Below are 24,308 nucleotides of genomic sequence, written 5' to 3'. Positions count from 1 at the left end.
GCGGTCATCACTGGATATCAATTGCCTGTGTATAATTATCGGGCGATTGAAGAGGGAGGAAAATGATTTACTTTCAGATACTATTGAGACCTTCAACTTGCTTATACAAATTGCTTGAATGATTCATCATTTTAAGCTAGTGAAATGTACCTAAAATTTAAGAAAACACTTAGAATTAGTGTAATGAAGACCTCTGTTATTTAGAAGTGATGAAATAATATTTTTACAACAATATACTTAGCAGTAACTTTTCTATAGAACAGTTTTCTGAGATTTGGTTTTCCCTTCTTTCTTTCAGCATGTATTTTTTCTTTTTATCTTTGCTATCAAAGAGCTGAAACATCCAGAATGACTTGCATGAATTTTGTAGAGACAAGGAGTGAACTAAAACCATTACCCAATTCTTGGAGCACACAACTCCGATTGTATTTTTATTTTAGCCTGCTGGTTCATGATAGTAGTTCTCTGGGTCTCTTTTCAACGATACGACTGTATCTATGACCCACAATCATTTCTCCAGTAACAAATTAAAGAATTAATATCTTTGAGAGTTCCACAATACAATCTGCAGAAAATCAGGGAAGAGATGAGGTTTTGTATGTAGAAGTAACAACAAGAATTTCAGGCATGAGAAGCCTAAAGTACTTCTTTTTCTGATCTTTTTTTTTTTTTTGTTAACCAAAGAGCCATCATGAGAAGTACTTCAATATTGTCTATCTCATGTGTTTTTGAAAATATGTAGGTATTGAAAACCAATATATGAATAATTTTGGTTTCATTTTTGTTTTTTCAAGATGCCACCACAGTGGCCTGTTGGGGAGCAAAGGAGTTATGCTATACCTCCAATAAAGTGAATGTGCCAAACATATACTCCCTGTTTTTTCTGGATTTTTTTCTATGTCACATATGCCTATAAATATTGAATCGTCTTTTATATTAGTGTGATATGTTTTGTTACTTTCTTTTTAATCCAATGATAAACTTCTATGGGAGCATCAGTGCCTTTTTCTCTCTCAGGATTTTCCATGCTTAAGCAATGGCTGTTCCACATAATGATAAGAGTTCACTTACTTGCTAATAGACTATATAAGCCATGAAAGGTGGTATTAATGTGGCCTTAAAATAAGCATGTATCTTCCTGGAATCTGTCTCTGGCTTTACCATCCGTAAAAAAAAAAAAGAAATTTGTTGAAGAGAAACAGAAATGTTTTGCTGTTAATTACTCTTAAATAAGAACAGGAAGAAAACTGTATTACTTCTAAAACACCTGAGCTGCTTTCCCCCCATAGGAACTAGTTCCGAAAATGTTTGAAAGCAGCTGTCTTCATGTGTCTGCCTAGTTTATTTTTCTCTAAGGTTAGCAGTTCATCCAGCTGTTCTTTTCTTGCAGTGATTTCCAGACGCCTCTTCCTATAGATTGCTGACTTCTGGATATATTCTGGTTGTGGAATGGGTAGATTTCTGATATGTTTCACTATATTTATAAATCCTGTGAGTTTCTAGCCTCTAATTTCTCTGATCCTGGTCACTCTGATATGTAAAGTAGGATTTCACATACTCTATCACTTATTGGTGATAAGTAATGTTTATTTTCTTTTTAGTTTCTTTTATGTATGTCTTAGTTTAAAAGACACTTTCTTTAATGGAAAAATGAAGTAACAAAATATTAGTAAAATAGTTCTTCAGTGTCTCTCCATTTGTTGACATTTTCCGTGTACTTTAAATATGTAGGGTATGCCTCTGCTTCTTTTTTTTTCTCTGAACGATGGCTAGGTAAAAAACCTTGCTTGTTTCTAACATTTAGTGTGTTTCTAACGTTTGCTGTGAACCATAACTTGATCTGGCTGTGTTCATGTGTGCTGCTGCCTATACGTTTTCAATCAGTAAGCATTTATGGAAAGATAGAAGACATTATAGTGTCTCTCTTCCAGTTTTGAGATATATTCTGCACTTAGTTTTTCAAAGTGAAGTACAGAAAAAATCATAACATTTGTAGGAGAATCATAACATTCGTATTACCCTATAGTATTGTCAAATGCAAAACTCCTTAGAAGTATTTTAACAAAGAGATAGCAATGTATTAATTTGAGTTACATTGAAATCTGTCTTAAATAGAGCCTGATCACCAGCATAAGAAATAACTTCTGGGTGGGCATAAAAGTACACAGGATAAATAAGGAAAACTTGTCTGGTGAAATAGTCTCTTTTGTCATTTGTCTGTTCCCCTTCCCCACCCAAAGGGTAGCAATTCACAGAATCTTTCTTTCTTCATAAAATCAATCACTCATTTAGAATTCTGCAATGCTGTATATAGAAAACTAATGAATGTTTTAAAGTTTTTCATATTTTTTAATTTTGGGAATGGTATTTCTAATTAACAAACTATTTTACTGTATTCATTTGTTCCTACCGGAAAACTTTTATTTTTAGGCATAGCCTCCTTATCCACATTCAGCAGTTCAGGTCATCACTGGATATCATTTGCCTATATATAGTTATCAGGTAGGTTAAGAGGGAGTAAAATGATTTGCTTTCAGATATAATTGAGACCTTTATTTATACAAATTACTTGAATAGTTTGCTATTTTAAACTAGTGAAAGGTACCTAAAATTTAAGAAGCCACTCAATTAATCTAGAATGAAGACCTCTGTATTATTTAGAAGCAATTGAGTAATATTTTGACAGGAATGTACTTAGCAATAACTTTACTATAGAACAGTTTTTTGAGACTTGGTGTGCCCTTCTGTATTGTAGCATAGTTTATTTTCATCTTTGGTGTCAAATAGCCGAAACATCCAGACTGACTTTTATCAATTTTTTAGAATGACGGAGTGAAATAAAATTACTACCAGATTTTTAGAGCACAGATTTTGAATTACATTTTTATTTTAGCTGGCTGCTTCATGACAGTAGTTCTCTGAGTCTGTTTTCATAGGTATAACTGTATATATGACCCATAATCGTATCTATGGTAATAAATTCAAATAACAAATATCTTGGAGATTTCCACAATACCAGCCCCAGAAAATTGGGTAAGAGGTGAGGTTTTTCATATAGAATTAACAACAAGAACGTTAGGGATTGGAAACCTTAAGTACTTCTTTTTCCTGTTCTGTTTTCTTTGATTATAATACAAAATGAAAGGAGCCAGTGTATATACTTCAAAAATACTGTGTAACTCATGTGTTTGTGAAAACGTGAAGCAATATTTGAATGATTTTTGTTTTCTTTGTCTACTAAAAGCTACAATACTTAGCCAAGTGGGGTGGTGCGTGGTGGCGCGCACTTGTAATCCCAACTACTCAGGGGGCTGAGGCAGCAGAATCACTTGATCCTGGGAAGCAGATTGCCATGAGCTAAGATCCTGCCACTGCGCTCCAGCCTAGGCAACAAAAGGAGACTCAGTCTCAAAAATAAAAAACATAATACTATGAATATCTTTGTGTAAATATCTTGGCATGCTTGTACTATTAATTTCTTGAGATTAATTACTGTAAGTGTAATTGCTGGGTGAAAGCACTTTGCACCTTTTATAACAATTTTTTAAACTAATTCTCCTAATTAGTATAGTGGTGAGTATCCCCGCCTATCAGATTATGATAAACCTTTTCCAAGGTACTCTTGGTAAATCATGTATCAGTATTTTTCTCACTGATGGTGTGTAGAGTGCTTTCTTTTCCACACCCATGCTAAGGAAAGTTACTAGGATTTTTAAAATTGTCAACCTAATAGCTGAAAAATACTACATTATGTTGATCTGTGCTTTTTTAAGTCATCCATGAAGCTGATCATTGATCGTTAGCTTTTTAAATTTCCTTTTAAATTTTATTTTTCTTATTGATTCATAAAAACTTTGTATTAATATTCAGTTTTGTCGTACATAGTGGAAAAAATATTCAGTAATAATAAGGAGGTTCCCTGGGACCCTTACCTTATTCCTGATTTCAAAGGAGTTGACTCTAGTATTTCACTTGTAAGTTTGATGATAGAGTAGAATTAGATTGATGGAAAATAAGAGTCCTCTATTTCTGTTTTACTTTGGTTTTTAAAAAATTTAAAAATGAGTGGTGTATTTTATCAAATGCTTTTACAGTGATGAATTAAAATAACGTATCCTGTGAGTGGAGTATTCTTGCATTCCCAGTATAAACTTAACACTCTATATATTGCTGGAATTTTGTGTTTGTGTTGAGGGCAGGGGTGGATCATCTGGATGAGGCTTTGTTACTTAACATGCTTTTAGCTTTGTAAAATACATTGAGAAATACTGTTTTCCTGTTTGAAAATGGAGTTTGCGCGTAGCTTTCTTTTATTATTTGTGGCCACAACCCATTGTGCAGGTCTCATATATACTTTTGCTTTCTTGCTTTTTCTTGCTTAGTTTTGCCAGGATTGTTTACTGCTTGAATTTAATCCTCCACACCCCCGCTCCCTGAGTGTCTGCTTTTGGATTTACTGAAAGTAGTGATTCTGATTTTCACGTCATGTTTTCTTAACTTTAGCATTCTCTATTTGCTCCTCTTCCTGTTGCTGTGAGTGTAACTTTGATGACTACAAATGATAGGCTTTTTCAAGGTCAGTTTATGTAAATACCAGTTTGCTTGCGTGTTCACATAGTAATTGAAGTAGATTATACTGGCAAAGGAGCGGACATCCCAGGAGTTTAAATGATATTTTTTTCCAGCTTTTAACTGTCTTTGTCACTGGATTGTCTACATATAACAAGGAATATATTGTTATAAATAGCAATGAGAGTTGTGTATATGATAGTCTTGAAGCTTATGCCTGTTTACTACTCCAACATTTCTCATTTCAAAATTTCTCAACTCGCTTGAAGATATGATTAAGAAAATTATCTATTTATTGCAGTTTGTTTTCAGAATGCTGTTGACGGTTGCGATAGCACTGTCTTTAAAATGAAACTTTTGTTTATCCTAAGCATTCATTTATATTGTTGGTCATAGTTTAAAACTACCCAAAGGTAGTCTATTGATTGTAGATTTTTTATTGCACATTATATAAGTATGTATAAATATGTACACAGTAGAAATTGAACAATTACTGCCAAAAAACCATAGTAAAAATGAAGTACATTGCAAAAATTGAAGTACATTGATTTTTTGCTAGCTTTGAGTGCAGCCTGCTGGCTGAGTACTAGGACATGATGGTGACTTCCTTAATTGAAAATGTTAATGGCGCTTTTAAAGTGATTCGGTGAATTTTGTATGTAGAATTCCGGTTAAGCAGGCAGCTAGTTTGCAAGATCCAAGCTAAAGTCAAATTTCTTATAATATCAAATGCTTTTTTGCTCTTTACCAAACTACTGTTGTTTCCAGTATCCATTTTACAATTGTATAGAGTTTGAGAATCAGAAGAGACCCTGGATCTTTTCCAACCATTCATTTTCAAACAAGGAAACTGAAACTGAGGTCATGAAAAGATTTACTTTACTAAGCAGTGGAAATCAGGTCCTTCCCAAACAACAATTTTCCTCTTCAATTCTTGTGGCACTGTCACAAGGTCTCTTAACCACACCCTTTTCAAATTTTGGAGCAAATAATTCCTTATTGTAGGAGGCTGTTTTTACATTATAGGATGTGCAGTAGTAGTATTCCTGGCCCTTCAGCCCAACAGATTCCAGGAATAGATCTCAGTTGTGACAACCAATCTCTAAACATCGCTAATTGCCCCTGGGGCTCAAAAATCTTCCCCAGTTGAGAATCAGTACATTTCCATATCCTCTCATAATCTGACACAGTTTTCTGCCACATGTTACACTTATCAAAATACGTCCAAACACTGTGGTGCAGAGACAATACTGTAATATAGCTTGTTTATCAAAGGCAAACATATCCAAAGTTCATCCACAAAGCAGGGGGAAATGAAAAGGAGAAAAAGAAACTACAAGAACTTCAGAATTTCTTTCTTTTTTCTTTTTTCTTTTTTTATTCTGTTTGGGATTTCTGAATGAACTGAGAAAGGGTTGGTAAATTGTCTGTAGAGAAGGGAAATCTAATCAGGTTCCCAGCAGTTCAGGATAATAGAGTTTAATATCCTTTAGAAAAATGATAAGGTAAGACATTTTTAGAAAGAAATTTAGAAATCATTTTTTAAATTTTTCTTCCACATCATTGTCATGAGCTAGCCCTGTTAAAGGAGAGAATTAGGAAATAGTTACAAACCCAAAATAGCAAGGACAAGCACAAAAGAATAGAGAAAGCAGTAAACGTGGCATTTGTTGATTTGACAATTGAGATTTCATCTCTAGTAAAGCTGTGTAGAATCAGTAACTTCTAGCATCTAATTAACAAAGCAGGAACTCTTATTAACTTCTGTAACATCACTGTGCTTTTCAAAAGGATACACAGTTTCTTTTGTTTTCTTTCAAACACTTATATGTGTAATAACTTACTCTTTTACAGCTTTTTGTAGTTACCTTTTATAGTCAACAGGCACTTCACCAATGATTTTTAAATTAATGATGTGTCACAATTTCCTGATATTTCAATTAGTTCTTAATTAAAATTTCTTCAAAATAAGTCAGCTATAATAGTAAAGCCTGAAAAGAAACTTGAGAAAACATCTGCTGAAAATATTAATTCAAATAACAAGACACTAACTTACACTAACATACCACTTTTACCACTTTATACATACAAAATGAATTTACAGATCTTATCTCATTTCATTCTCAAAGCAGTTTTCCCAGAGATACACAGCTGGCAAGTCAGTGGATTATAACCACTTACCCGTAAGGGATATAAACTTAGCTCTCCTGGCTAAATTAATTTTTCTTGCACTACGCTATATTTTTTCTCCAACATGGATAGTACTTATGAATACTACTTCAGAAAATTTTTCATTAACCTTAGAGTCTACTGTGGAAAGTATAAAGACAGTTCTGATCAGAACCTAGAAAATTAATGAGTTATATGTATGTGGTTTTTTTAACTGAAACTGAAGATGGTATCATTTATACGTGTCAGCCCATTGTGAAAATTAGAATTATCGTACCGATTTGGTGTTACTCAGGAAGAAAAATGTGATTTCAAAGGTGCTTTGAACACCCTGGCGTTAGGGAAGAGGATTATAACCCTTTTTTTAGAAGGAGCTGTGACATCTGAGCAAGTAATGTTTCCATGATCCATTTCCAACGTAAAGCAGGCATACGAATACAGGGAGTGTTAACATTATAAAAACTCATGTTAATTTTGGTGAAAAAGGCAAACAAAGACAAATTGGTTTAAAACTTTTAAGACTTATTTTCTTTTGGGTGTGGCTTTTTTGTTTTCAGATTTATCCTTAGTCTACTCAGTAGAGTGTAGTTTATTTTTATAGAACAGGATGATTTTAGTAACTATATAAATCTGAACTTTCTAGTTTAACTAATTTGCATAGTATTTTCACAGATACTAAATAAGTATTCTTTCACAGCATTGTACAAGACTCGGTGATGGGCAACACTGGGTTTAAGAAAGTACTATATCGTTTGGTTAAAATTCCATGCGGATGTACTCTGATTAGTTTAAATCCTGAACCTGAACTAAGCCGCAGTGGTGACTAATTTACAATGAAAATAATTTATATAAAATATTTTATACTTAAAACACAAAAATTATATTTCACATTATGTATGGGTTTTGCCTGTATATCTAATTATGATGTCTACTTTCCAAATTACAGTCTGCTGCAAATCCTGTGACTCCAAACACGGTCATCTCCAGAGAGACCAACACCCAGTCTTCATCAGCTGCAGCTAGCCAAGGCTGTGTTTTACCAGAAGGCAGAATCATGCCAAACACTGTTTTTGTTGGTGGAATTGATGATAGGGTATTGTATTCATAACTCATTTTTGCCTTAAAGTACATTATGAGCAATGGGATTTGGGCCCTGTTACTGATGTATTTTTTTTTTTTTTTTGTATTTCTTAGAGGTTTAGAATTGGTTTTACGTTTGACCCATAGATACTAAAAAGATATTTTTTTTTTTTTTTTTGAGACAGAGTCTCGCTCTGTCCCCAGGCTGGAATTCAGTGGCTGGATCTCAGTTCACTACAAGCTCCGCCTCCCGGGTTTACGTCATTCTCCTGCCTCAGCCTCCGGATTAGCTGGCCCTACAGGTGCCCGCCACCTTGCCCAGCTAGTTTTTCTATTTTTTAATAGAGACGGAGTTTCACCAGGTTAGCCAGGATGGTCTCGATCTCCTGACTTCGTGATCCACCCATCTCGGCCTCCCAAAGTGCTGAGATTACAGGCGTGAGCCACTGTGCCAGACCCTAAAAATATGTTTGACAAATAACCACTCATCATTTGGGGATAAATGTGAGGAGAAATTTTCACCTTATGGTAGTAAAGTTGTGGTGAAGTAGAAATTTTTGAATGCTCGTCTTACTCTTGAAGTTCAATTCTTTTCCATAGATGGATGAAACTGAGATTAGAAGCTACTTTGGTAGATATGGTTCAGTGAAAGAAGTAAAGGTAATCGTGGCTCGAACTGGTGTGTCCAAAGGGTGAGTAGTTTTATCAAAAATATCTGAACTCTAGTCACCTATAAGTATCAGAGAAGACTTAAAAATTGATATTCTGACACTTGTTTAAATGAAATTTTTTGCATTGTTAATTTCTTTCATGTAGGGGATAACGTTATTGCCAGCTCTTTTATTTCATCATTTTTCTAATATTTGTTTTAAAATGTCCCCAATTTTTATTTCATGCAAATGAGTTATCAGTTTTCTCAGATAACTCTTTTCTTCATACGCTGCACAGTATCTTAAATTTTAACCACCTTGTCTTAGATAGTAAGTGAAATTCAGGTTCACAGATAAGAATTCTTTGTTAATCAATAAAGTTTTCACACTGCCCTAACCTTAGCACACTTTGACATAGTTCTGCTTAAGAAAGGTAGTATTTGTAGAGGATCTATCATGTACGTGTTAACAAATCTTACCATGATATGTTACTCAGCTTTTGTTATGATCCCTTCTGTATATAGAATAGTAGAAGTTCTTGACCATGTACTGTATACTGGTTATTTTATACTTCACCTATTCTCTGCCTTTATAGCTATGGATTTGTTTCCTTTTTTAATGACGTGGATGTCCAGAAGATAGTAGAAGTAAGTAATCTAATAGAAAAATCTATTATTTATTTTATTGATATAACATTTACTGTTAGTGATATACTAAGTCTTGTGTAAAATTTGGAGAAAGATACACTTTCTGTTCAAAATCCAAACTTAGAGTAACCACATAACTTGTTAGATCCTGTTTATTTTTGACTGGACACCTAGGTTCATGAACTACAGGCAGGAAGAGTTGTAGAAAGGGTGATGAAAAGTTTTTGATCACCATTCACTTGATGCCTCTTGACACTGATTAGAGTAGTAAGGGTAAGTAAGGTAGCTTCATGATGACAAATTTTAATTTGGTGTGTAGTTGTCACTGATCTTCTCTGATAATAGGAACTTGAGAAGGCTTTAGGTATTTACCCAGGTCTTGCAAGTCAAGACTTGAAAACTGATTCTTATTTTGTTACTGTTTTATTTTCAGTCACAGGTCCATATCCAGGGTAAAAAACTGAAGCTGGGCCCTGCAATCAGAAAACAAAATTTATGTGAGTAGGAAAAGAAATTGGCATTCTTTTTGACACGTGTAGCTTTTCAAATAACTAAAACTAGGCTTTTTATTCTTGCTTTTTATAAGGTGTTCGTCATGTGCAGCCACGTCCTTTGGTATTTAATCCTTCTCCTCCACCACAGTTTCGAAATGTCTGGAGTAATCCAAATGCTGAAAATTACCTTCCGCCCCCAATAGCAGTGAATCCTGTAACTCAGTACGTTCAGGTGAGAAGTGCTTATGTTCTTGTTCTCTTGTTTATCGTAGTCATCGTACCCTCTGTGGAATTGTATCTGTACTTTCCCCAGTAAGTGGCAATAGAATCCCTGTTTGAATACCTTGAGTGATGGGAAATTTATTATTTCTGTTAGAAATTTCTTCTTCTTAGTGTTTGTTATATGAGCTAAAAATCTTCTACATACTTTGTAAGTCTTTCTCTTAGAAATGACCTCTGCAGACACATGAACACATCTCTTCCTGTATCTTCCGTTTTCACCCCATATAGCTTTTTCCTAAAGTATCTGGAGACAGCTCTCTTTACTTGTCTGCCTAGTTTGTTTTTCTCTAAGTTTAGCAGTTAATCTAGCTACTGTTTACTTGCAGTGATTTCCAGATGCCTCCTCATATAAATTCTGGATATATTCTGGTTCTGAAATGGGGTAGATTTCTGATCTGTTTTAGTCTATCTGTAAATCCTATGAGTTTCTGGCATGTAATGTCTCTGATGCTGGTTGCTTTGATATTTACAGTAGGATTTGACATACTCATCACTTTTTGGTGATCAATAATATTTATTTTCTTCTTAGTCCATTTTTCATGTCTTAGTTAAAAGACATTTTCTTTGATGGAAAATAAGATAACCAAATAATAGTGAAATAGTTCTTCAGTTTCTTATTTTCCATGTACGTTAAACGTGTGAGTTATACCTCTTCTTTTTCCTTTGCTGAACAATGGCTGGAAAAAAAGGTCTACTTGTTTCTGACATTTATTGTGAACCATTACTGAATCTGGGTGTATTCATGCATGCTACTCATTGTATGTTTTCAATTAGTAAGTATTTATTGAAACATTGAAGACTTTATACTGTCTCTTTCCAGTTGTGGATTATATACTGCCCTTAGTTTTTTGAAATAAAGTACAGAGAAAGCCATAACATCTGTAGAAGAACTACAGTATTACCCTGTAATATTATGCAATACAAATCAGTCAACATATTTTGCCAAATAGTAAAGGTATTAATTTAATTTAGGTTGAAATCTATCTTAATAGAGCTTTATCAGCAGTGTAAGAAATAACATCGGGGTGGGCATAAGTATACAGTATAGATAAAGTAAACTTATCTAGTGAAATAATCACTTATTTTGTCGTTTGTCTGTTCCCCCTCCCCACCTAAATGGTAGCACTTGATAGAGAAAAATTCTTTCTTCATAAAGTCATTCCTTCATTTAGAATTCTGCATTGCTGTGTATAGAAAAATAATATTTTAAAGTTTTTCATATTTTTTTATATTGGGAATGATAATTCTTTCTAATTTTTAAAAAAAGTTTTACCATGTTAATCCATTATTTCTGTAAACTTTATTTTCAGGCATATCCTACTTACCCAAATTCACCAGGTGCAGTCATCACTGGGAATCAGTTGGCTGTATATAATTATCAGGTAATTGCCTGGGGAGTCAAATGATTTACTTTCAGCCACTATTGAGGCCTTCAACCTGTTTATACAGATTGCCTGAATAATTTTCATTTTAAACTAGTGAAACGTACCTAAAATTTAAGAAAACACAAAGTAGTGTAATGAAGACCTCTGTATTACTTACAAGTGGTGAAATAATATTTTTACAGCAATATAGTTAGCATGAACTTTTCTGTTGAATAGTTTTCTGAGATTTGGTGTTCCCTTCTTTGTTTCAGCATGTATTTTTTATCTTTGCTGTCAAAGAGCTGAAATACTCATCCTGACTTTCTCCAGTTTTTAAGGGAGATAGAGTAAAATAAAATTACTAGCTAATTCTTGTAGCACAGAATTCCAATTATAATTTTATTTTAGTTTGCCTACTTCATGGTAGTAGTTTTCTGGGTCTTTTTTCAACTATGTGACTGTATCTGTGACTCATAATCATATCTTCGGTAATAAATTCAAGGAACACTGAGAGTTCCACAATGCCATCTCCAGAAAATTCGGAAAAAAATGAGGTTATATGTATAGAAGTAACAACAAGAACTTCAGGGAATAGAAACCTAAAGTACGTCTTTTTTCTATTCTGTTTATTTTATTATAACAAAGGAGCCATCATGATAAATACTTCAGTATTATGTATCTCGTGTTTTTGAAAATGCGTAGAAATATTTAAGTAATTTTGGTTACTTTTTTTTTTGTTGTTGTTAAGATTCCACTACACTGGCCTTTTGGGGAGTAAAGGAGTTATGTTGTACCGCTGGTAAAGTGAATTAGGGAAGCATATACTCCCTCTTCTTTCTTGATTTTTACATGTCATATATGCCTATAAAAAATTTAGAAGGTTCTTTATATTACTGTGGTACGTTTTTTTATTTTCTTTTTAAGCCAATTATAATCTCCCATGGGAGCAACAGTGCCTTATTGTCTCTCAGGTTTTTGTATGCTTAAGCAATTGCTTATCCACATAATGATAAGTGTTCAGTTGATACACTATTTAATCTGAGAAAGATCATCCTAATGTGGCTTTATCTAAGAAAGGTAGTATTAATTTTGCTTTAGAATAACATGTATCTGATTAGGCTCTGCATCTGGATTTACCAACCGTAAAAAATTTGACAAAGAGAAACAGAAATGTTTTTCTCTTAATTGCTCTTAAATAAGAATAGGATTAAAAAGAGTATTACCTCTATAACCCCTGAACTGCTTTCCACCATTTAACTAGTTCCTAAAATATTTGAAAGCAGCTCTCCTTATATGTCTGCCTACTTTATTCTTCTCTGAGTTTAGCAATTTATCTAACTATTCTTTATTTGAAATGATTTTCAGTTACCTCTTCATATAAATTGATGACTTCTGGATATATTCTGGTTCTGAAATGGGTAGATTTCTGATCTGTTTTACTCTACCTATAAATCTTGTGAGTTTCTGGCATGTAATTTCTCTGATGCTGGTTGCTTTGATGTTTAATGTAGGATTTGACATACTGTATCATTTATTGGTGATAAATAACGTTTATTTTCTCATTCGTTCTATTTATGTGTTATTTTTTTTTTTTTTTTTTTTTTTTTTTTTTTTTTTTTGAGACAGAGTCTTGCTCTGCCCCCAGGCTGGAGTGCAGTGGCCGGATCTCAGCTCACTGCAAGCTCCGCCTCCCGGGTTCACGCCATTCTCCTGCCTCAGCCTCCCGAGTAGCTGGGACTACAGGCGCCCGCCACCTCGCCCAGATAATTTTTTTGTATTTTTAGTAGAGACGGGGTTTCACCGTGTTAGCCAGGATGGTTTCGATCTGCTGACCTCGTGATTCGCCCGTCTCGGCCTCCCAAAGTGCTGGGATTACAGGCTTGAGCCACCGCGCCCGGCCTATGTGTTAGTTTAAAAGACACATTTTTCTTGGATAGAAAATAAAGTAAAGTAACAAAATAGTAGTGAAATAGTTCTTCAGTGCCTCTCATTTGTTGACATTTTCCATGTACTTGAAACATGTAAGGTATACCTGTCTTCTTTTTTTCCTTCTCTGGGGAATGGCTAGAAAAAAGCCCGACTTGTTAATTAGCATTAACTGTGAGCCATTACTTGAATCTGGGGGTATTCATGCATGCTGCTATCTATATGTTTTCAAACAATAAGTATTTGTTGAAACATAACAGTCATTATAATGTCTCTTTTCCAGTTGTGGATTATATACTGTATTAGTTTTTTCACTGTGAAGAACAGAAAAATCTGTAACATCTGTAAACCTACCATAATACCTTATTGTCAAATACAGATCAGTCTAGAAGTATTTCTACAGGGAAATAGCAAATGTATTAATTTAACTTACATTGAACTCTGTCTTAATGCAGCCTTATCACCAGTGTAAGACATAACTTCTGGGTGGGCCTAAGTACACAATATAAGTAAGGTAAAATTTGCTTGGTGAAATAGTCAATTCTTTTGTCATTTGTTCCCTCTTCACACCCAAAATGTAGCACTTGACAGAGAATAATTCTTTCTTCATAAAGTCAGTCAGTCATTTAGAAATCTGCAGTTTTATATAGAAAAACAATATTAAAAGTTTTTATATATCTGTTATATTGCGAATGATATTTCTAATTTTAAAAAATGGTTTACCATTTTCTTCTTTTCTGTATCCTTTATTTTCAGGCATTGCCTATGTATCCAAATTTACCAGTTCAGGTCACTACTGGATATCAGTTGCCTGTACATAATTATCAGGTAATGTAAGAATGAGTAAAATGATTTGCTTTCACGTATTATCAAGGCCTTTAACTTGTTTATACAAATTGCCCGAATAGTTGGTCATTTTAAATTAGTGAAGTGTACCTAAAATTTAAGAAAATACTTAGAATTAGTCTAGAATGAAGAGCTCTGTATTATTTAGAAGTAATGGAGTAATATTTTGACAGCAATATACTTAGCAATAACATTTCTGTAGAACAGTTTTCTGATATTTAGTGTCCCCTTCTGTATTTCAGGATGTAGTTTTCATCTTTGCTGTCAAATAGCTGAAAGAAACATCCACACTGATTTTCATAAATTTTTTAGGGAGATAGAGTGAAATCAAATTATTACTCAGTTTTTAGAGTATAGACTTCCAATTGTATTTTTATTTTAGCTGACTGTTACATGATAGTAGTTCTCTGGATATATTTTTGTAGACAGGACTGTATTTAAGACCCATAATTATATGTATGGTCATAAACTGTAAGAGCTAGTATCTTTGAGAATTCCACAATGTCAACTCCAGAAAATTTGGAAAAGGTGAAGTTTTATGTATAAAATAATGATAACGTCAGAGACCAGAAACATCAAGTACTTACGTTTTCCATTCTGTTACTTTTATTATAATACAAAAGGACACAGCAGGATAAGTACTTCAAAATTGTGTTGTCATGTGTTTTTGAAAATGTCTAGGAATATTTTAATAGATTTGGTTTCCCTTTTTTTTTTTTTTTTTGAGATGCCAACATAGTGGCCTGTTGGGGAAAAACGGTGTTATGTTGTCATTCAGGTTAAGGGAAATAGCCAAACATATGCTTCCTGTTCATTCTTGATCTTTTTCCAACTCATATATGCCTATAAATATTTTTAAATGGTTCTTATATTAATGTGTTTTTTTTTTACTTTCTTGTTAACCCAATTGTAAGCTCCAAAGGGAGCAGCAGTGCCTTTTTTTCTCTCAGGTATTTGTGTGCTTAAGCAATAGGCGGTCCACATAAGATAGACTATATAATCCAAGGAAGGTAGTGTTAACGTGGCTTTAGAATTAGCGTGTATCTTCCTAGAATCTGCATCTGGCTTTGCCAGCAATGAAAAATTTGTTGAAGAGAAACAGAAATGTTTTGCTGTTAATTACTCTTGAATAAGAATAGGAAGAAGAAAGAGTATTACCTCTAAAACCCCAAGCTTCTTCACCCCGCCCCCTATAACCAGTTGTTAAAGAGAATGAAAGCAGCTCTCCTTACGTGTCTGTCTACTTTATTCTTCTCTAAGTTTAGCAGTTTGTCTAGCTATTCTTTATTTGCAGTGATTTCCAGATGCCTCCTCATACAACTTGGTGATTTCTGGATGTATTCTGGTTCTGGAATGGATAGATTTCTGATGTGTTTTACTATATGTATATAAATCCCCTCAGTTTCTGGCATCTCATGTCTCTGATCATGATTACATTGATATTAAAAGTAGGATTTGACATACTCTGTAACTTATTGGTGATGAATAACATCTATACTCTTCTTAGTTCATTTTATTTATGTCTTAGTTTAAAAGATGCTTTCTTTGATGGAAAATAAGGTAACAAAATAGTAGTGAAATCGTTCTTCGGTGTCTCTCTTTTATTGACACATTTCCATGTACTTGAAACGTGTAGGGTATACCTCTTCTGGTTTTCCTTTCTGAATAATAGCTAGAAAAAGAGCCCTACTTGGTTCTACATTTACTGTGGGCGATTACTGAATCTGGTGTATTCATGTATGCTGCTACCTATACGTTTTCAAACAGTAGCTACTTATTGAAACATATAAGACATTGTATTTTCTCTTCTCCAGTATTGGATTATATACTGCACCTAGTTTTTCAGAAGGAAGTAGAGGAAAAGCCATAACATCACAGAAGCAGCCATAACGTCTGTACAACTACATATTACCCTATATTATTGTCTAATACTAAACAGCGTAGAAGTATTTTTACGGGGAAATAGCAAATCTATTCATTTAACTTACAGTGAAATCTGTCTTAATGGAGCCTTATTGGCAGCGTAAGGAATAACTTCTGGGTGTGAATAAGTACACATTATAAGTAAAGTTTGCTTGGTGAAATAGTCAATTCTTTTGTCATTTGTTCCCCCTTCCCACCGAAAATGTAGTATTTGACAGAGAATATTTCTTTCTTCATAAAGTCAGTCAGTCATTTACAATTCTGCATTGTTTTATATAGAAAAATAATATTTAAAATTTTTTAATATTTTGTTATATTGGGAATGATATTTCTTTCTAATTTAAAAAAATAGTTTACCATTTTCTTTTTTTCTGTATCCTTTCTTTTCAGGCATTTCCTATTTATCCAAATTCACCAGTTCAAGTCACTACTGGATATCAGTTGCCTGTATGTAATTATCAGGTAGTGTAAGAAGGAGTAAAATGATTTGCTTTCATATATTATCGAGGCTTTTAACTTGTTTACACTAATTGCCCAAATAGCAGCTGGTCATTTAAAACTTGTAAAGTGTTCCTAAAATTTAAGAAAACACTTAGAATTAGTCTAGAATGAAGACCTGTGTATTATTTAGAAGTAATGGAGTAATATTTTGACAGGGATATACTTGGCAATAACATTTCTGTACAACAGTGTTCTGAGATTTGGTGTCGCCTTCTGTATTTCAGGATGTAGTTTGCATCTTTGCGGTCAAAAAGCTGAAAGAAAAATCCACGCTGATTTTCATAATTTTTTTTTAGGGAGGTAGAATGAAATCAAATTATTACCCACTTTTTAGAGCACAGAGTTCCAATTATACTTTTATTTTAGCTGGCTGTTTCACGATAGTAGTTTTCTGCATCCCTTTTCATATATACGACTATATCTGTGACCCGTAATTATATCTATGGTAATAAACTGAAAGAGATAGTATCTTTGAAATTTCCACAATGCCAACTCCAGAAAATTTGGAAAAGTTGAAGTTTTATACATAAAAGAAACGTTAACATCAGAGACTCAAAACATCAAGTACTTGAGTTTTTCATTCTGTTACTTTTACTAGAGTAAAAAAGACACAGCAGGATAAGTACTTTAATACTGTGTTTCTCATGTGTTTTTGAAAATGTGTAGGAATATTTTAATAATTTTGGTTTCCTGTTTTTTTTTTTTTTTTTTTTTTTTTTTTTAAGATGCCACTGTAGGGGCCTGTTGAGGAACAAAGGGGTTTTCAGGTTAAGTGAAATAGTCACATACATACTTCCTGTTCATTCTTGATTTTTTTTCCAAGTCAGAGTGCCTATAAATATTTTTAAATGGTTGTTTATATAAGTATTTTATTTATTTTTTTTTACTTTCTTGTTAACCCAATTATAAATTCCAATGGGAACAACAGTACCTTCTTCTCTCTCGTTTTTTTGTGTTCTTAAGGAATGGCTTGTCCACATAATGATAGACTATATAATCAAAGAAAGGTAGTGTTAATGTGGCTTTAGAATTAGCGTGTGTCTGCCTAGAATCTGCATCTGGCTTTACCAGCAATAGAAAATTTCTTGAAGGCAAACAGAAATGTTTTACCGTTAATTACTCTTAAATAAGAATAGGAGGAAGAAAGAATATTGCCTCTAAAACACCCAAGCTGCTTTCCACCCTATTCCCCCATATAACGAGTTGCTAGAGAAAGAAAACATCTCTCTGTATGTGTCTACTTATTTTTTCTCTCAGTTTAGCAGTTCATCTAGCTATTCTTTATTTGCAGTGATTTCCACATGCTTCCTCTTATAGCATGGTGACTTCTGGATGTATTCTGGTTCTGGAATAGGTAGATTTCTGATGTGTTTTACTATATGTATATAAATCCCATGAGTTTTTGGCATCTGTCATCTCTGATCATGGTTACATTGTTATTTAAAGTAGGATTTGACATACTCTATCACTTATTTGTGATAAATAACGTCTATATTCTTCTTAGTTCGTTTTATTTATGTCTTAGTTTAAAAGATACTTTCTTTGATGGAAAATAAAGTAAAAAATAGTCACGAAATATTTCTTCAGTGGCTCTCTTGGTTGACATATTTCCATGTATTGAAATATGTAGAGTATACTTCTTCTTTTTCCTTCTCTAAGCAATGGCTGGAAAAAAAAAGCCCTACTTGGTTCTAACATTTACTGTGAGCCATTACCGAATCTGGTGTATTCATGTATGCTGCTACCTATAGGTTTTCAAACAATAAGTAGTTATTGAAACATATAAGACATTGTATTTTCTCTTCTCCAGTGTTGGATTATATACTGCACTGAGATTTTCAGAATGAAGTACAGAGAAAGCCATTACATCACAGAAGAAGCCATAACATCTGTACAACTACATATTACCCTATATTATTATATAATACAAAACAGTCTAGAAGCATTTTTACGAGGAAAAAGCAAATGTATTAATTTAACTTACAGTGCAATTTGTGTTAATGGAGCCTTATCAGCAGTGTAGGAAATAAATTCGGCTGTGAATAAGTGCACAGTATAAGTAAGGTAAACTTTGCCTGGCAAAATAGTCAATTCTTTTGTCATTTGTTCCCCCTTACCACTCAAAATGTAGCATTTGACAGAGAATATTCCTTTCTTCATAAAGTCAGTCATTCATTTAGAACTCTGCATTGCTTTATATAGAAAAACAATATTTAAAAGTGCTTTATATTTTTGTTATATTAGGAATGATATTTCTTTCTAATTTTAAAAAATGGTTTACCACTTTCTTTTTTTCTGTACCCTTTATTTTCAGGCATTTCCTGTTTATCCATATTCACCAGTTCAGGTCACTACTGGATATCAGTTGCCTATATATAATTATCAGGTAATGTAAGAAGGAATGAAATGATTTGCTTTTGCTGTCACATATTATCGAGACCTTTAACTTGTTTATACAAATTGCCTGAATAGTTGGTCATTTTAAACTAGCGAAGTGTACCTAAAATTTAAGAAAACACTTAGAATTAGTCTAGAATAAAGACCTCTGTACTCTGTACTATTTGGAAGTAATGGAGTAATATTTTGATAGCAATATACTTAGCAATAACATTTCTGTAGAACAGTTTTCTGAGATTTGGTGTCCCCTTCTGTATTTCAGGATGTAGTTTTCATCTTTGCTGTCAAATAGCCGAAAGAAACACCCACACTGATTTTCATAAATTTATTTAGAGAGGTAGAGTGAAATCAAATTATTACCCACTTTTTAGAGCACAGAATTCCAATTACATTTTTATTTTAGCTAGCTGTTTCACGGTAGTAGTTTTCCAGAACCCTTCTCATATATATGACTACATCTGTGACCCATAGTTATATCTATGGTAAGAAACTGAAAGAGATGGTAACTTTTGAGATTTCCACGATACCAACTCCAGAAAATCTGGAAAAAGGTGAAGGTTTATATATAAAAGTTACGACAACATCTGAGACAAGAAACATAAAAGTACTTACGTTTTCCATTCTGTTACTTTTATTATCATACAGAAGGACGCAACCGGATAAATACTGTAATATTGCGTTTCTCATGTGTTTTTGAAAATGTGTAGGAATATTTTAATAGTTTTTGTTTCCTGTTTTTTTTTTTTAAGATGCCACCATAGTGGCCTGTTGGGGAACAAAGGGGGTTATGTTGTCCTTCAGGTTACGTGAAATAGCCACACATATACTTGCTTTTCATTCTTGATTTTCTTTTCCGAGTCATATGTGCGCAGAAATATTTTTAAATGGTTCTTTATATTAATGTTTTATTTACTTTTTTTACTTTCTTGTTAACCCAATTGTGAACTCCAATGGGAGCAACAGTGCCTTTTTCCTCTCAGTTTTTTGTGTTCTTAAGTAATGGCTGATGCACATAATGATAGACTATATAATCAAAGAAAGGTAGTGTTAGTGTGGCTTTAGAATTAGCGTGTATCTTCCTAGAATCTGCATCTGGCTTTACCAGCAACAGAAAATTTGTTGAAGAGAAACAGAAATATTTTGCTGTTAATTACTCTTAAATAAGAACAGGAAGAAGAAAGAGTATTGCCTCTAAAACACCCAAGCTGCTTTCCGCCTCCCTCCCTATATACCAAGTTGCTAAAGAGAATGAAAGCAGCTCTCCTTATGTATCTGTCTACTTTATTCTTCTCTAAGTTACAAAACTTAGAGAAGTTTGTTGTCTCCTTTGTTGACATTTTTCCATGTACTTGAAACGTGTATGTATACCTCTTCTTCTTTTATGTTCTCTGAACAATGGCTAGAAAAAAAGCCCTACTTGGTTCTAACATTTACTGTGAGCCATTACCGAATCTGGATGTATCCATGTATGCTGCTACCTATAGGTTTTCAAACAATAAGTAGTTATTGAAACATATAAGACATTGTATTTTCTCTTCTCCAGTGTTGGATTATATACTGCACCGAGATTTTCAGAATGAAGTACAGAGAAAGCCATTACATCACAGAAGAAGCCATAACATCTGTACAACTACATATTACCCTGTATTATTGTCTAATACAAAACAGCGTAGCAGTATTTTTACGGGGAAATAGCAAATCTATTCATTTAACTTACAGTGAAATCTGTCTTAATGGAGCCTTATTGGCAGCATAAGAAATATCTTCCTAGTGTGTATAAGTATACGGTGTAAGTAAAGTTTGCCTGGTGAAATAGTCAATTCTTTTGTCATTTGTTCCCCGCCTCACATCCAAAATGTAGCACTTGACAGGGAATAGTTCTTTCTTCATAAAGTCATTCATTTAGAATTCTGCCTTGTTTTATATAGAAAAACAATATTTAAAAGTGTTTTATATTTTTGTTATTGGGAATATTTCTTTTTAATTTTAAAAAATAGTTTACCATTTTCTTTATTTCTGTACCCTTTATTTTCAGACATTTCCTGTTTATCCAAATTCACCTGTTCAAGTCACTACTGGATGTCAGATGCCTATATATAATTATCAGGTAATGTGAGAAGGAATGAAATGATTTGCTTTTGCTTTCACGTATTATCGAGACATTTATCTTGTTTATACAAATTGCCTGAGTAGTTGATCATTGTAAACTAGTGAAATTTACCTAAAATTTAAGAAAACCCTTAGAATTAGTCTAGAATAAACACCTCTGTAGTTTTTAGAAGTAATGGAGTAGTATTTTGACAGTGATATACTTAGCAATAACATTTCTGGAGAACAGTTTTCTGAGATCTGGTGTCCTCTTCTGTATTTCAGGATGTAGTTTTCATCTTTGCTGTCAAAATAGCCGAAAGAAACACCCACACTGATGTTCATAAATTTTTTTTAGGGAGGTAGACTGAAATAAAATTATTACCCACTTTTTAGAGCACAGAATTCCAATTATATTTTATTTTAGCTAGCTGTTTCACAATAGTAGTTCTCCAGAACCCTTCTCATATATATGACTACATATGTGACCCATAGTTACTATGGTAATAAACTGAAAGAGATAGTATCTGAGATTTCCACAATGCCAACTCCAGAAAATTTGGAAAAAGGTGAAGATTTCTATGTAAAAGTTACGACAATATCTGAGACTAGAAACATAAAGTACTTAACGTTTTCCATTCTGTTACTTTTATATTAATACAAAAGGACACAGCAGGATAAGTACTTCAACATTGTGTTTCTCATGTGTTTTTGAAAATGTGTCGGAATATTTTATTAGTTTTGGTTTTCTGTTTTTCTTTAAGATGCCACCATAGTGGCCTGTTGGGGAACAAAGCGGTTACGTTGTCCTTCAGGCTAAGTGAAATAGCCACACATATACTTGCTGTTCATTCTTGATTTTTTTTCCAAGTCATATATGCACATAGATATTTTTAAATTGTTCTTTATATTAATATTTTATTTACTTTTTTTTAACTTGTTAACCCAGTTGTAAACTCTAATGGGAGCAACAGTGCCTATTTCTCTCTCAGTTTTTTGTGTTCTTAAGTAATGGCTGGTCCACATAATGACAGACTATGTAATCAAAGAATGGTAGTGTTAGTGTGGCTTTAGAATTAGCGTGTATCTTCCTAGAATCCGCATCTGGCTTTACCAGCAACAGAAAATTTGTTGAAGAGAAACAGAAATGTTTTGCTGTTAATTACTCTTAAATAAGAACAGGAAGAAGAAAGAGTATTGCCTCTAAAACACCCAAGCTGCTTTCCGCCCCCCTCCCCATATAACAAGTTGCTAAAGAGAATGAAAACAGCTCTCCTTATGTGTCTGTCTACTTTGTTCTTCTCTAAGTTTAGCAGTTCGTCTAGCTATTCTTTGTTTGCAGTGATTTCTACATGCCTCCTCATATAACATGGTGACTTCTGGGTGTATTCTGATTCCGGAATGAGTAGATTTCTGATGTGTTTTACTCTGTATATAAATTCCGTGCGTTTCTGACATCTAACGTCTCTCGTCCCCGTTACATTGATATGTAAAGTAGGATTTGACATACTATATCACTTATTGGTGATAAATAACATCTATATTCTTAGTTCATTTTATTTATGTCTTAGTTTAAAAGATATTTTCTTTGATGGAAAATGAAGTAACAAAATAGTGATGAAATGTTTCTTCAGTGGCTCTCCTTCGTTGACATTTTTCCATGTACTTGAAACATATAGGTATACTTCTTCTTTTACCTTCTCTGAACAATGGCTAGAAAAAAAGCCCAACTTGGTTGTAACATTTACTGTGAGCCATTACTGAATTTGGGTGTATTCATGTATGCTGCTAGCTATAGGTTTTCAAACAATAAGTAGTTACTGAATCATATAGGACATTGTATTTTCTCTTCTCCAGTATTGGGTTATATACTGCACTTAGATTTTCAGAATGAAGCACAGAAAATGTCATTACATCACAGAAGAAGCCATAACATCTTTACAACTACATATTACCCTATAATATTGTCTAATATAAAACAGTCTAGAAGTATTTTTACAGTGAAATAGCAAATGTGTTAATTTAACTTACAATGAAGTCCGTTTTAATGAAGCCTTATCAGCAATGTAGGAAATAACTTCTGGGTGTGAATAAGCACAGTGTTAGGTAAGTTTTGCCTGGTGAAACAGTCAGTTTTTTGTCATTTGTTCAGACTTCACACCCAAATATATCACTTGACAGAGAATATTTCTTCAATAATAAAGTCATTCATTTAGAATTCTGCATTGTTTTATATAGAAAAAGAATATTTAGTGTTTTATATTTTTGTTATATTGGGAATATTTCTTTCTAATTTAAAAAAAAAAAAGTATACCATTTTCTTTTTTTCTGTATCCTTTATTTTCAGGTATTTCGTGTTTATCCACATTCACCAGTTCAGGTCACTACTGGATATCAGATGCCTATGTATACTTATCAGGTAATGTAAGAAGGAATGAAATGATTTGCTTTTGCTTTCACATATTATTGAGACTTTTAACTTGTTTATACAAATTGCCCTAATAGTTGGTCATTTTAAACTAGTGAAGTGTACCTAAAATTTAAGAAGACACTTAGAATTAGTCTAGAATAAAGACCTCTGTATTATTTAGAAATAATGGAGTAATATTTTGACAGCAGTACACTTAACAATAACATTTCTGTAGAACAGTTTTCTGAGATTTGGTGTCCCCTTCTGTATTTCAGGATGTAGTTTTCATCTTTGCTGTCAAAATAGCCAAAAGAAACACCCACACTGATTTTCATAAGTTTATTTAGGGAGGTAGAGTGAAATCAAATTACCGACTTTTAAGAGCACAGAATTCCAATTACATTTTTATTTTAGCTGGCTGTTTCACGATAGTATTTCTGTGGATCCCTTTTCATATATATTACTGTATCTGTGACCCATAGTTATATCTATGGTAATAAACTGAAAGTGATAGTATCTTTGAGATTTCCACGATGCCAACTCCAGAAAATTTGGAAAAAGTTGAAGTTTTATATAAAAGTTATGACAACATCCGAGACTAGAAACATAAAGTACTTACGTTTTCAATTCTGTTACTTTTATTATAATACAGAAGGATGCAACTGGATAAATACTGTAATACTGCGTTTCTCATGTGTTTTTGAAAATATGTAGGCAATTTTTAATAGTTTTTTGTTTCCTGTTTTTTTTTTTTTTTTTTTTTAAGATGCCACCATAGTGGCCTGTTGGGGAACAAAGAGGGTTATGTTGTCCTTCAGGTTACGTGAAATAGCCACACATATACTTGCTTTTCATTCTTGATTTTCTTTTCCGAGTCATATGTGCGCAGAAATATTTTTAATGGTTCTTTATATTAATGTTTTATTTACTTTTTTTACTTTCTTGTTAACCCAATTGTGAAC

At 33.2% G+C, this 24,308-nt stretch overlaps 1 protein-coding gene across 1 annotated transcript in view; it reads left to right on the top strand.

Moving 5' to 3' along the window:
- LOC117079521 (deleted in azoospermia protein 1-like) overlaps nucleotides 1-24,308 on the top strand; it is a 72,002-nt gene that overhangs the window by 26,396 nt on the left and 21,298 nt on the right. Inside the window, 7 exon segments of the mRNA XM_033203556.1 lie at nucleotides 7,685-7,831; nucleotides 8,419-8,510; nucleotides 9,064-9,115; nucleotides 9,549-9,612; nucleotides 9,702-9,841; nucleotides 11,202-11,229; nucleotides 18,794-18,837. Coding sequence (XP_033059447.1) covers nucleotides 7,685-7,831; nucleotides 8,419-8,510; nucleotides 9,064-9,115; nucleotides 9,549-9,612; nucleotides 9,702-9,841; nucleotides 11,202-11,229; nucleotides 18,794-18,837 — 567 coding nt within the window.

Source organism: Trachypithecus francoisi, unplaced genomic scaffold (assembly GCF_009764315.1).
Source record: "Trachypithecus francoisi isolate TF-2019V2 unplaced genomic scaffold, Tfra_2.0 Contig00224, whole genome shotgun sequence".
Lineage (NCBI taxonomy): Eukaryota > Metazoa > Chordata > Mammalia > Primates > Cercopithecidae > Trachypithecus > Trachypithecus francoisi.
This window is presented reverse-complemented; position numbering and strand designations above follow the sequence as displayed.